At 42.9% G+C, this 14,546-nt stretch overlaps 1 protein-coding gene across 1 annotated transcript in view; it reads left to right on the top strand.

Moving 5' to 3' along the window:
• fgd5b (FYVE, RhoGEF and PH domain containing 5b) overlaps positions 1 to 14,546 on the top strand; it is a 71,105-nt gene that overhangs the window by 40,383 nt on the left and 16,176 nt on the right. The window contains exons 8-12 of the mRNA XM_082959247.1: positions 514 to 601; positions 2,112 to 2,162; positions 7,745 to 7,803; positions 8,088 to 8,159; positions 8,709 to 8,777. Coding sequence (XP_082815373.1) covers positions 514 to 601; positions 2,112 to 2,162; positions 7,745 to 7,803; positions 8,088 to 8,159; positions 8,709 to 8,777 — 339 coding nt within the window. The remainder of the gene's footprint in view (positions 1 to 513; positions 602 to 2,111; positions 2,163 to 7,744; positions 7,804 to 8,087; positions 8,160 to 8,708; positions 8,778 to 14,546) is intronic.

The raw sequence follows: 14,546 nt of genomic DNA, 5'->3' as shown, positions 1-14,546 counted from the left end.
GACCAAGGCACAGTGTGATTAGAGTTCCACATCTTTTAATAAATAGTGAAACTTCATCAAAACAATAACGTAACGTGAATGTAGTGGTGCTACCTGCACATACACAAAGCAATATTCGACAAAGCAGGTGGGAACAATGACACCTTAAGTATGATCCCCAGTTAGAGACAACGAACATCAGCTGCCTCTAATTGGGAACCATACCAAGAGCACCAACATTGAAATGAAAAGACTAGGACACCCCCTAGTCACACCCTGACCTACTACACCATAGAGAACCAAGAGCTCTCTATGGTCAGGGCGTGACATCTGTCCTCTTCCCACCCACTCATTTTCTCCCTTTCTTTTTATTTTCTCTGTCTGTCTACTCATCTGTTGGTGCAAAAGCTCATAATTTGGTCAACCTTTCTCTTACTGTAACAGTGAAGACTTTTTGGAAAGATATGGATATAGGAAATAGCTTTGTGTTATGTGTAGGCTATCAGTAACATGTCTGTCTGTTTTTCCCAGCAGCAGAGTCCGGCAGGAGACAATGTCTCTCTCAAACACCAGCTTCTGCAGGTCATCGTACGGGTGGCTCAATACTGCATGCTCCTCAACGGTAAGTGTGCGTGCACGTGTGAATCATTTTTGATTATATACAGTACCAGTCAAAAGTTTGGACACACCTACTCATTCCAGGGTTTTTCTTTATTTTTACTATTTTCTACATTGTAGAATAATAGTGAAGACATCCAAACTAAAATAACACATATTGAATTATGTAGTAACCAAAAAAGTGTTAAACAAATCAAAGTAAATGTTATAATTGAGATTAAATAAGCAAAGAGAAATGACAGTCCATCATTACTTTAAGACATGAAGGTCAGTCAATCTGGAAAATTTCAAGAACTTTTCAAGTTTCTTAAAGTGCATTCACAAAAACCATCAAACGCTATGATGAAACTGGCTCTCAGGAGGACCGCCACAGGAAAGGAAGACCCAGAGTTACCTCTGCTGCAGAGGATAAGGTCATTAGAGTTAACTGCACCTCAGATTGCAGCCCAAATAAATGCTTCACAGAGTTCAAGTAAGACACATCTCAACATCAACTGTTCAGAGGAGACTGCGTGAATCAGGCCTTCATGGTTTAATTGCTGCATAGAAACCACTACTAAAGGACACCAATAAGAAGAAGAGACTTGCTTGGGCCAAGAAACATGAGCAATGGACATTAGACTGGTGGAAATCTGTCCTTTGGTCTGATGAGTCCAAATTTGAGATTTTTGGTTCCAACCGCCGTATCTTTGTGAGACGCAGAGTAGGTTAACGGATGATCTCTGCATGTGTGTCTCCCACTGTGAAGCATGGAGGAGGAGGTGTGATGGTGTGGGGGTGCTTTGCTGGTGACACTGTCTGTGATTTATTTAGAATTCAAGGCACACTTAACCAGCATTGCACCACAGCATTCTGCAGCGATACGCCATTCCATCTGGTTTGAGCTTAGTGGAACAATCATTTGTTTTTCAACAGGACAATGACCCAAAACACACCTCCAGACTGTGTAAAGGCTATTTGACCAAGAAGGAGCGTGATGGAGTACTGCATCAGGTGACCAGGCCTCCATAATCACCCGACCTCAACCCAATTGAGATGGTTTGGGATGAGTTGGACCGCAGAGTGAAGAAAAAGCAGCCAACAAGTGCTCAGCATATGTGGAAACTCCTTCAAGATTGTTGGAAAAGCATTCCAGGTGAAGCTGGTTAAAAGAATACCAAGAGTGTGCAAAGCTGTCATCAAGGCAAAGGGTGGCTGCTTTGAAGAATCTCAAATATAAAATGTATTTTGATTTGTTTAACACTTTTTTGGTTACTACATGATTCCATATGTGTTATTTCATAGTTTTGATGTCTTCACTATTATTCTGCAATGTAGAAAATATTTAAAAAATAAGAAAACCCTTGAATGAGTAGGTGTGTCCAAACTTTTGACTGGTACTGTATATCAAAAACATTTATACATAAAAATGTTATATGGTGAAAATGATCTCATTCTGTCTCATCTTACTGTGGTTCAATCAATGGCCATGTATCTTTTCTCAATTGCTGCTGTTTGTTTTCCTCATCCTCCAGATTACCTGAACAACCTCTCCCCAGACTCTAAAGAATACGAAGATACACAAGGTACAGTGGAGCTCTGCTATAAGCACTAGCCATGGTATAGTTAAGCAATACGTCCCGAGAAGGTGTGGTATATGGCCAATATACCATGGCTAAGGGCTGTTCTTATGCATGACGCGACGCGACGCAACGCAGAGTACATGGATACAGCCCTTAGCTGTGGTATATTGGCCATAAACCACAAACCCTGAGGTGCCTTATTGCTATTATAAACTGGTTACAAAAGTAATTTGAGCAGTAAAAATACATGTTTTGTCATACCCGTGGTATACGGTCTGATATACCACGGCTGTCAGCCAATCACCATCCAGGGCTTGAACCACCCAGTTTATAATACCTCCTTAGTCTGTATTGCATTATTCACAAGAGGGCCATGTCGGCTCTGTTTGTATGTGTTTAGAAGGGATTTATTTGGGCTCGTTTGGCATTTTGAGTAACTCACAGGGGAGCCATTTTACCCTATGTTTTTCTTTGTGTGTGGGTAAGTCACTAGGGAGACATTTTGGCTGTCTTGTCTCTCTGTACTGTATGTGTAATTCACGAGTGGGTAGCTACTGTGCTATCTCTGGCCCCTCTGGTCTGTGTGTGTCTGTGCACAGCAAATTCTCCAGTGTTAAATCAGGTCCACACTTTTAAGTGTTAAATAACACTGTGCTTAGTGCTGATGGTGTTACACTTTATCAGTGTTAGGGAATTAAACCTTTCAGTGTTGTGCAATAACATCTCATATAGTATTTTTTATTATTACACCCCAAGGTCTATATTTCAGTGTTGGAATTAGGACAACACAATAATATTTAGTTTGCATTTATGATAGCATTTAGAAAGGCATCATCATTTACCTTTATCTTGGCCAGGTCGCAGTTGCAAATGAGAACTTGTTCTCAACTAGCCTACCTGGTTAAATAAAGGTGAAATAAACTTAGCAGCAAACATACTCATTCTTTAATTAACACAACCATAGACCAGATAAACTGCTACAACACTTCCACTCATGGGTGGCCAAAAATAACTAGTTGAAAGCCATGCCCCCAGTAAGCCACGCCTCCAATCTAATTGCCTTTTAGAGTGAATTGTAAAGTTACCAACCATGACTGTATTTGTTAGTGACAGAGACATGGTTGTTGAATTCATTACTTTTCAATTCTGTGGACTTTCCCAAATGTGTTACTACCGTAGGTTAATGTTATCAGTAAACTGTTTATAGAGTTTTATGTTCCTTGTTGTCCACATGACCAACAAATTATCATGGTCCAAACACACCAAGCCAGTTGTGAAGAGGGCACATCAACACCTTTTTCCCCTGAGGAGACTGAAAAGATTTGCCATGGGTCCCCAGATCCTCAAAAAGTTATACAGCTGCACTATCGAGATCATCCTGACCGGTTGTGTTACTGCCTGGTATGGCAACTGCTCAGCATCTGACGGGAAGGCGCTACACAGGGTAGTGCATATGGCCCAATACATCACTGGGGCCAAGCTTCCTGACATCCAGGACCTATATAAGTTGGTGTCAGAGGAAGGCCCAAAAAAGTGTCAAAGACTCCAGTCACCTAAGTCATAGACTGTTCTCTGCTACCGCACGGCAAGCAGTACTGGAGCGCCAAGTCTAGGACCAAAAGGCTCCTTAACAGCTTCTACCCCCAAGCCATAAGACTGCTGAATAACTAAACTAATCAAATGGCCACTTGGACTATTTACATTGAACCCCCCTCCTTTTGTTTTTACACTGCTGCTACTCGCTGTTTATTATCTATGCATAGTCACTTTACAAATTACCTCGATTAACCTGTAGCCGCGCACATTAACTCGGTACCGGTACCCCCTGTATATAGCCTCGTTATTGTTATGTACATTTCTTGTGTTACCTTGTGATTTTTATTTTTTACTATAGTTTATTTAGTAAATATTGTATTAACTCTACTGCTTGAACTGCATTGTTAAGAGCTCGTAAGTAAGCATTTCACGGTAAGGTCTACACCTGTTATATTCAGCGCATGTGGCAAATTACATTTGATTTGATTTGAAATTTGTTTATGACAATACAGATATGAGGTGTTTTGGTTGTTTTTTGGTGTTTTTTTCTTTTACTGGTATTTCCAGCGGTATCCACTTGATTTGCTGTAGCCAAAACATCCTAGGAAATGCTCTTTAATTGACTCAAACTGTCTCCAATCAGTCATTCAATTTCTGGTTGTACCTGAGTATTTGGTGGGGGTGTCACCTAAGCCAATGGAGGGGTAGCTCTACGGATCTTAATTGCACAAAGCCTATTATTTGGCAGGGAATGCTATTTGTAGATCAGTGATTCTACACCTCACTATTCTCAAGCTGATCCTCTCCAACAGACTCAATCTTTGATCATCGGCGGTTATAAAAATGTGGCAATTAGGACAGTTAAAGGGGAGAGACTATGAGAGAGTCTATGAATCCAACCAGAAAGTATAAAAAATTCGAAATCAGAATATCACTTGAAAAACAAGCGTGCCAATGCCCCGCTGGGAAGATCTTTGCAGATTAGAACAATATATTCTACAAAACCTGCAATTTAGCATTAGATCATAAACGGAAAGACAGGATAGGCAGCCATCTGAAATAATAGCAAATTACATTACGGTGTCTCAGAAGAAGGCTTCTACCAAGACAATTTAGATTTCCTAACGAATACGTTATGAAAAATATTTCACAATAATACACACAAATCTAAAGTAAAGGAATGGAATTAAAAATGTATAAATATTTGGATGAGCAATGTCAGAGAGGCATAGACTAAGATACAGTAGAATGGAAAAGAATACAGTATATACATATGAGATGAGTAATGAAAAATATGTAAACATTATTAAAGTGACAAGTCTTCCATTTTTAAAGTGGCCAGTGATTCGAAGTCAATGTATATAGGGCAGCAGCCTCTAATGTGCTAGTGATGGCTATTTAACAGTCTGATGGCCTTGAGATAGCTGTTGCGACTTCTTCACCACACTGTCTGTGTGGGTGAACCATTTCAGTGTGTCAGTGATGTGTACGCCGAGGAACTTGAAGCTTTCCACCTTCTCCGCTGCGGTCCCATCGATGTGGATAGGGGGGTGCTCCCCCTGCCATTTCCTGAAGTCCACGATAAGCTCCTTTGTTTTGTTGACGTTGGGTGAGAGGTTATTTTCCTGGCCCTCACCTCCCCCTGTAGGCTGTCTCGTCATTGTTGTTAATGAGGCCTACTACTGTTGTATGGTCTGCAAACTTGATGATTGAGTTGAAGGCGTGTGTGGCCATGCAGTCATGGGTGAACATGGAGTACAGGAGGGGGCTGTTCTGTTAACAATTCTGTTAAGACCACAGTATTTGGAGAGAAATGCTTCTCCACCTTCACAAAGCATGTGTAAAAGCACAGGTACTCGCATAGGCGAAATTGCCACAGAGGATATATTCAGAACAGGTCGATTCATCCCCCTCAATAATTTCTTAAAAAATATAGTCCCCCCCAGATAGCATATGAACACATCATAAGCAATGGCAAAATGTGTAGAAATGAGCTTTAACGGTCGACATTGGGCACGAAAAACTGTCCAACTTATCCGCTTTCTCAATTTTCAAAAGAAATGGGGTGTGCCTTTGGTGGTTCATCGATGTGTCTTTCTGGTCATGCACGCCACAACCAACGTAGCTAGTTTGTTAACTGAACTAGCCACTTGTAGCTAGCCAGTAACTCCTCCAGTATGTGTTGACGTCATTTCACATGATTTGTTTTTGGACGGAAACTGTAGAGATTGGTAAGAAATGGTACTTCTGTAGTCAAATATCTTATTCATAATTTTTTTTTAAACATTAAATGACCTGGTATGATGGTGCATTGATCAGTTATATAGTTGAAAGTTATTTTTGCATTTTTGGCCAAAGTTTATCTTTAAAGTATGTGTCCAGTGCCTCCCGAGTGGCGCAGGGGTCTAAGGCACTGCATCACTAGAGGCGTCACTAGACAACCGGGTTTGATCCCTGGCTCTGCCGCTGCTGTCCGCAACCAGGAGATCCATGAGGCGGCGCACAATTGGCCCAGCATCGTCCGGGTTAGGGGAGGGTTTGGTCGGCCGAGATGTCCTTGTCCCATCGTGCTCTAGCAACTCCTGTGGCGGGCCGGACGCATGCAAGCTGACATGGTCGCCAGTTGTACGGTGTTTTGGCCAAGACATTGGTGCGGCCGGCTTCCAGGTTAAGCGAGCAGGGTGTCAAGAAGCAGTGCGGCTTGGCAGGGTCGTGTTTCGGAGGACACATGGCTCTCAACCTTCGCCTCTCCCGAGTCCATACGGGAGTTGCAGCAATGGGACAAGACTGTAACTACCAATTGGATATCATGAAAAAGGGGTAAAAAAAATATTTAAAATGTATTAAGTGTCCAGTGTTTCCGGATTTCTATTAAATATGACCGATAATTAATTACAATATGAGTGAAATAGTTTTCCTTAATTATGTTAAAAAGCAGCTTTTCTGTGTTGGAATGGTGTGGGCGTACCCCAACATCAGAATGGTGTGGGCATATACCGGTCATAAAAAATATTAATGCGAGTAGAACACTGATTGGCCAGCTCATCCTCCTCAGGAGGATGACATCATCCTCTATGAGGAAATATCAAGCATTTTTTAAATGGTCTGTTTGAGATACAAGTTTGAGGTGATTTAAAAAAAAAAAAAATCTCCAATTTATGCTTTGGCCACAAATACCAGTATTGGATGAGTCAACAACATTATTTGGATGAGTTAACAGAATATGACATTTTAAAAGTGAGATTTTCACTGGACAGTTACTTTAAAACAAAATGTTCTTTCAGCCTCATGGAAAAATGTGTAGAGTAACAGGAAATTAGCTTTGAAACTGCAAAATGTTCTCTCATCCTCATGGCAAAATATGAAGAATAGTATGACATGAATTGCACATTCTTCTCTCTGCCCCATGGCAAAATGTATAGAATTGCAGAAAATAAATTCTGACTAATTTTTTTAATATAGGAAATGTTGTGAAATCAAGGAAGTTAGCTGTTCCCCCCTCTCCCCCAAAATATATTTTCCCTAATAATAATAATACAAAATATTATTTTTCAAAATACTCATCCATATACCCCTGAAAACACCCCTCATCCCCCCAAATATCTACATCACAATTTCCCCCTTGATGTACTGACACTGTTGAATAGTACACTGCCTGCAAATACACTGTATCAGCCAGCTCTCCTACAGAATATGGTCTTGTGTGTCAGTGGATTCTTCCGTTATTATGGAGATTCTTTCAGGGGTTTTTACCAGACTGCACCTCTGTTCTATAGGCTACATTTGTGTTAATGAATGAGTGCATTTTGTCAACGTTTTCGAAAGGGATGTTGACGCTTGCAAAATAAATGTACGTTTTTATGTATTTCTATAGCGAATGAAAATGGCTACTTTGTTCTGAAATAGGCTACATTTTCTTAGATAAAAGGGTGGACATGTACACGTCATGAAAGATGAGAATGGTCTCTGTCCCTCTGGTTCTCTGTACGTTTTGATTTTTGTTTTAACACCCCTCTACTTCTCTGTTTTCACTGTCTCCTCTCTCTCAGCCGCACTGGTGATAGTATCAGACGTTGCGGATCAAGCCAATGACAGTTTGAAACATGGGGTGAGTTTCAAGTGCGAAGACAAGTGTTTGTGACAGTTCCTCCAACATGGTGTGTGTACAGTATGTGTGCATGAGTGCTTGTGTACATTCCTGCCTGTCTGTCTGTCTATCTGCCTATTTGCCTGCCTGTCTGCCTGTGTGTGTGTTACCGTGTGCAGTCAGTGTTGTGGGATGCACAACGTTTTATCTTTTAGTTATTGTTATTGTTTAACATGGAATGTTGGCATAATCTCTCATACAAGCTCTCTCTCCCTTCCTCCCCCCCCCCTCTCCCTCTCTCTCAGGAGAACCTGCTGCGTCTGGTCAACATAGAGTACAGTGTTCGAGGCCAGAGGGATCTGCTCCAGCCTGGCAGGGTGAGCTCCGTCCTGCCTGATAACACCATTGTTTCTACCCAGGGCTCCGGGCACCCTCCACCTCTCCATCCCACCCGTGTCGCCCTTTATATAATCAGTCAGCTGGGAATCCCCTGGCCCTCTCTTTGTGTCTAGGTGGGGTGGAGTAGAGCAGGCACACACTCTTAAAGGACTCTTTAAAAGCCCTCTCTCCAACTTTCTTGATTCAATGTTAAAACTGCCGAATACTTCCCATACATGGAACACTGACTGCCCCCAATTGCTATTTAATCTACTTTGTCTAACTAGGGTTATAAAATTCTCCAAAAATAAATAAATAAATGTTGAATAAATTCCCTGGTTTTCCAGAAATCCTGGTTGGAGGATTCCGGATTTCCTGCTTATTTTCTATGAATTCCGGGATTCCTTCGACCAGGAATTTTGCAACCCTATGTCTGACCGTGTGTGTGTGTGTGTGTGTGTGTGTGTGTGTGTGTGTGTGTGTGTGTGTGTGTGTGTGTGTGTGTGTGTGTGTGTGTGTGTGTGTGTGTGTGGTGTGTGTGTTCTCAGGTGTTTGTGAAGGAGGGCACTCTGATGAAGGTCAGCAGGAAGTTCAGACAGCCACGCCACCTGTTTCTGGTAAATGTCACTTCCTGTTTGGTGGGAGGGTAGGACACTCACCAGCACAAACCTATAGATATACAACTGACAGAACAAGAAATGGGGTTTTTACGCTAAAAATACCATTGTTTAACAGAATTTTCAATCACAATATGCTCTAATTTTAACATGGTCACTGCACTTGTCATTATGACTACACAACAATGCACCATCTTCTGCCATGTAAATGTGAAAAGGAGAAGCAGCAGTTCTGTTCTGTTTGCGCTATATCTATGGCCTGGTCCTCCCAGACCCTGCTATTGAGAGAGCAGTTTCCTGGCAGGATGTTTCTGAATGGGCGCTTCCTGAGCTGCTCTTTACTGACGGGACAGGGAACCTCAGGAACACTCCTCATACACCCACATACACACTAGACCAGATACTCATTCTTTTGAACAATGCTGATTCAGCCATACACACTAAACCTGGTCGTTTTTCTGTTCAACACTGCTGATACAGCCACACACACTAGACCTGGAGAAAACTCTATTTAAACCTCTTTATGTTAGTTCGTCCAGTCATAACTGTCTTTAAGAAATAGAGCGAGATAGAAATGTGTAATACTTAGTATGTAGATCAGTAGATGTTCACATGGATGTCCTGCTATTGTTTTACCACACCGTGTTAATCAGAAATTGTATCATTACTCATTACCGTCCCCACCTAGATACTGTCATCTTTCTAAAAAAGAACATCCGCGTCCTAAGCAACCCTACATCTCCACTCATGATATGGTAGTATGGGTCACCTATCTGGGGTAGGAGGGGAGGAGGAGGAGGAGGAGGATAGGGAGGGTGTAATTTATAAAGACATAACTCTAAGTAGAGTAACGACTTCAGACAGGCCATTCTTTAGCAGCCTGGCAGCGCTAGCCCCCTCTGTAACCATGCCAACAGAACACTCTGACTGTGCCATCTCAAAGTGAGAGAGAGGCATGTGAGCAGAAGAGAAAGAGCATAAACAAGGAATGGTTTACTATGACACATAATTACAGAATAAAAGGGGATTTCGATCTTATTTCAAATGTCCAGCCCTCTCAGTGGCGGTAAACAAAGATGCAGAGAAGAGTTACAGAGTTAAAGGGGCAATCTGCTGTTGCTACATCCATTTTGGACATATAAATTAATGTTATATACATACTGATTCTTGAAGAATATATCACTTATATATAAATGCCTCATGAGCTTAGTTCAACTGTCAACTCCTCCAGAACACCAAATATACGCTTGTTTTACTCCAATGTTTGTAAACAAATGAAATGTAAACAAACACTATATCCTCAAAACATTTTGATCTCATGGATGGTCAGTCCTTGCATCCATAGTTCTGTCTATGAATTTGAGAGTAGGTACATTTCCCCAGGCCGATTGACTTTTACCAACAGAGACGTGGGGTTGGCTTTGTTATTGTTTAAACTGCGGATTCTAGCTTTAAAGAAAGACAAATATAACCTGAAAATGTAAAGCTAATCCCAAATTATGCCTATCCTCGAATGACCAATGACCTTTATTTACATCTACTTATACCCCAGTATTAGTCAACTTTTATGTTTTATAAGTCACTGTTGTCAAACTAGAGGGATTAGTATTAAGATGATTTACTCAATCATATTTGGAAATATTATCCAACAGGATAAAACTTAATTTCAAATCTTATTGGAAAAGCTGTAGGAACTGCTTGTGGGAAATCCCTTTAACATGTAAGAATAAAACACTGAAGCTATAAACTGTCAATCCCCTCATGATGACACACACAGCTATAATCATCCATTTAGTGTTTTTCTACAACATAGTACTCTCGCTTTGTCAAAGAAGTGGAGTTATGGTGTGCTCAGGGTCCTAGTGAAGTGATGAGTAGGGCACATGTCATGCGATCAGAAAAACGTACAGTTATGAATATAACTACAGTTCTCTGTAGGAGGGAACGAGGTATAACATACTATGGGGAGTCAACTGCCAATCATATTCACCTGAAGTGTCCAGGTTGGTGCCATAGGCTTAGACACTGTTCTGAGCTGACTCACGCCTTTCAGGAACCGCACCGAACAGAGGATGACACCTTGGGGTAGAGCCTCAATTCATCGGGACATGGACTCTACAAGGTGTTAAAGCATTCCACAGGGATGCTGGTCCATGTTGACTCCAATGCTTCACACAGTTGTGTCAAGTTGGCTGGATGTCCTTTGGGTGGAGGACCATTCTTGATACACACAGGAAACTGCTGGGTGTGAAAAACCCAGCAGTGTTGCAGTTCTTGACACAAACTGGTGCAACTGGAATTTACTACCATACCCCATTCAGAGGCACTTACATTTCTGGTCTTGCCCATTCACCCTCTGGATGTCACACATACACAATTCATGTCTCAATTTCCTCAAGGCTTGAAAATACTTATTTAACCTATCTCCTCCCCTTCATCTACATTGATTGAAGTGGATTTAACAAGTGACATCAATAAGGGATCATAGCTTTCACCTGGATTCACCTTGTCAGTCTATATTATGGAAAGAGAAGGTGTTCTTATGTTTTGTATAGCCTCTTGTAGAGGGTGCACGTGACGACTGTATAGTTGTATTCACGTTTGAGGGTAAACCCCTAGCCGTCAAATTCAACCTTCAGGGGCCAAACCCACAGATCCCATATCTGCGTTCGTGGGTGCCAAACTTTCCTGTGAGCCTGGGACAATAGATCCCGATGACACGGAACCCTCCATGGGTTCCCGCCCAACAGACGTATGATCTCTAGGAACCAGGGTTGTCTGGGCCAACGGGGTGCCACCAGAATCAACAACAGACCATCCTAACGGACCCTCTCCACGGTGGCCTGAATCAGGACCACTGGAGGAAACACATAGAGCAGGGTCCCAGGCCACTGATAAGGGTTCGAGGCGACCAAAGCATTCGTTCCTAACGGAGTGCCAAGATCCCTCATTGAGAAGAACAGACAACAATGCGCATTTTCTCGTGACGCGTAAAGATCTGCGTCGGCCCTGCCGAACTGGCCCCATATCTGGGCAACCACCCAGGGGTGCAGTCTCCACTCCGTAGAGATAGGACCCCCCTGGAAAGTAGAACCGCTCCCACATTGAGAAATCTGGAAAGATACTTGCCCTGCCCGAGAGGAAATGCGCGCTGCTCCATACGAGCCGATAATGGGCCAGGTTTAGGAAAGAGAGAGACCACGTCCCCACCTGCCTGTTGATGTACGCCACCCATGTCCTGTTGCCGGACCTTACCAACACATGCTGGCCCTCCAACATTGGACGGACACGCCTCAGCGCTAGCAAACCAGTCAGTAGCTTTAGGTAACTGATATGCAGTGCCCTTTGTGCTATTGACCAAATCCCTTTTCCCGAGTAAACCACACATAGTGCTCCACACCACAGTAAGGATGCGTCTGTCGTGATCACCCTTTGGGACGCTATCCCGCCTATAAGATCTCCCTGCAACAGCAGTCGATGGTCCGTCCAAGGAGTCAATGCCCTTAGGCACGAGGAGGATACCTTGAGCAACCAATGGCAGTGGCGAGATGCATCCATATGTGTAGCAATCACCCAGAGCTGAAACAGACGCATCAACAGAAGTCCAAGAGGCACCACAGCTATCATAGGGGCCATCAGACCCAATAAACACAGCCACAAGCGAACCGTGGCAGACGGAGCCGGATGCATGATTCAGAACCGAGTCCACAACAAGACCCAGAAACGGAATGCACTGAGCGGAGTCAAACTCATTTTCTTTTGGCTCACTATGAACCCCAGAATATGAGAAACCAGCGTGGCAGTGTGGAGCTCCACCTGTTCCCTCGACTCCACTACGACCAGCCAATCATCCAGAAAGGTCAATACTCTGATCACCTGGCACTGCATCGGTGCCAAAGTCGCCTCCACCACCATTTTTTATTTTATTTTTTATTTCACCTTTATTTAACCAGGTAGGCAAGTTGAGAAAAAAGTTCTCATTTACAATTGCGACCTGGCAAAGATAAAGCAAAGCAGTTCGACAACATACAAAAACACAGAGTTACACATGGAGTAAAACAACATACAATCAATGATGCAGTAGAAAAAAATAAGACTATATACAATGTGAGCAAATGATGTGAGATAAGGGAGGTAAAGGCAAAAAAGGCCATGGTGGCAAAGTAAATAAAGTATAGCAAGTAAAACACTGGAATGGTAGATTTGTAGTTTGAAGAAAGTTCAAAGTTAAAATATAAATAATATGGTGCAAAGGAGCAAAATAAATTAAATAAATAAATACAGTAGGGGAAGTGGTAGTTGTTTGGGCTAAATTATAGATGGGCTATGTACAGGTGCAGTAATCTGTGAGCTGCTCTGACAGCTGGTGCTTAAAGCTAGGCGAGGGAGATAAGTGTTTCCAGTTTCAGAGATTTTTGTAGTTCGTTCCAGTCATTGGCAGCAGAGAACTGGAAGGAGAGACGACCAAAGGAGGAGTTGGCTTTAGGGGTGACCAGAGAGATATACCTGCTGGAGCGCATGCTACAGGTGGGTGCTGCTATGGTGACCAGTGAGCGGAGATAAGGGGGGACTTTACCTAGCAGGGTCTTGTAGATGACCTGGAGCCAATGTGTTTGGCGACGATTATGAAGCGAAGGCCAGCCAACGAGAGCGTACAGGTCGCAGTGGTGGGTAGTATATGGGGCTTTGGTGACAAAACGGATGGCACTGTGATAGACTGCATCCAGCTTGTTGAGTAGGGTATTGGAGGCTATTTTGTAAATGACATCGCCGAAGTCGAGGATTGGTAGGATGGTCAGTTTTGCGAGGGTATGTTTGGCAGCATGAGTGAAGGATGCTTTGTTGCGAAATAGGAAGCCAATTCTAGATTTAACTTTGGATTGGAGATGATTGATGTGAGTCTGGAAGGAGAGTTTACAGTCTAACCAGACACCTAGGTATTTGTAGTTGTCCACAAATTTTAAGTTAGAACCGTCCAGAGAAGTGATGCTGGACAGGCGGGCAGGTGCAGGCAGCAATCAGTTGAAGAGCATGCATTTAGTTTTACTTGTGTTTAGGAGCAGTTGGAGACCACGGAAGGAGAGTTGAATGGCATTGAAGCTCGTCTGGAGGGTTGATAACACAGTGTCCAAAGAAGGGCCAGAAGTATACAGAATGGTGTCGTCTGCGTAGAGGTGGATCAGAGATTCACCAGAAGCAAGAGCGACATCATTGATGTATACAGAGAAAAGAGTTGGCCCAAGAATTGAACCCTGTGGTACCCCCATAGAGACCATACAAAAGGTGCGGGGCAATAGGGAAAGCCTGAAAAGCAGGACCAGAAACACATAGGCCACACCCTCGAAAGGAAACCTCCGAAACGTTCTGTCGGGAGGATGTATAGCCACATGACAATACACATCCTTCAGATCTATGGACGTCAACCAATCACTGGGATGCTCCGACTGCAATAGCTGGTGAAGTGTGAACATTTTGAACATGCAAACTTTGAGGTGCTTGTTTAAAACAAAAACAAAACAATGTGCTTTCATGGTACCGCCATTCTGATACCCAACCCACACCAGGTTTGGGGACTTCCGCAACCAGTAACTTTTCCCGAAACCCGGGACAGACGCAGCACAAAATCAACCATTGCATAGATTTTCTTGAGAAACAATGGAACCGGCTTCGCCACCTCCACAGTCCTATTCAGCTGCAGCAGCAAATCGATATGATACATCTGCATCATTGTGACCACATTCAACGACCACACCCTCAGCCTGGTACACT

Source organism: Salmo salar, chromosome 12, assembly GCF_965601325.2.
Source record: "Salmo salar chromosome 12, fSalSal1, whole genome shotgun sequence".
Taxonomy (NCBI): Eukaryota; Metazoa; Chordata; class Actinopteri; order Salmoniformes; family Salmonidae; genus Salmo; species Salmo salar.
Note: the sequence above shows the minus strand (reverse complement) of the source record. Positions and strands in the feature narration are given on the sequence as shown.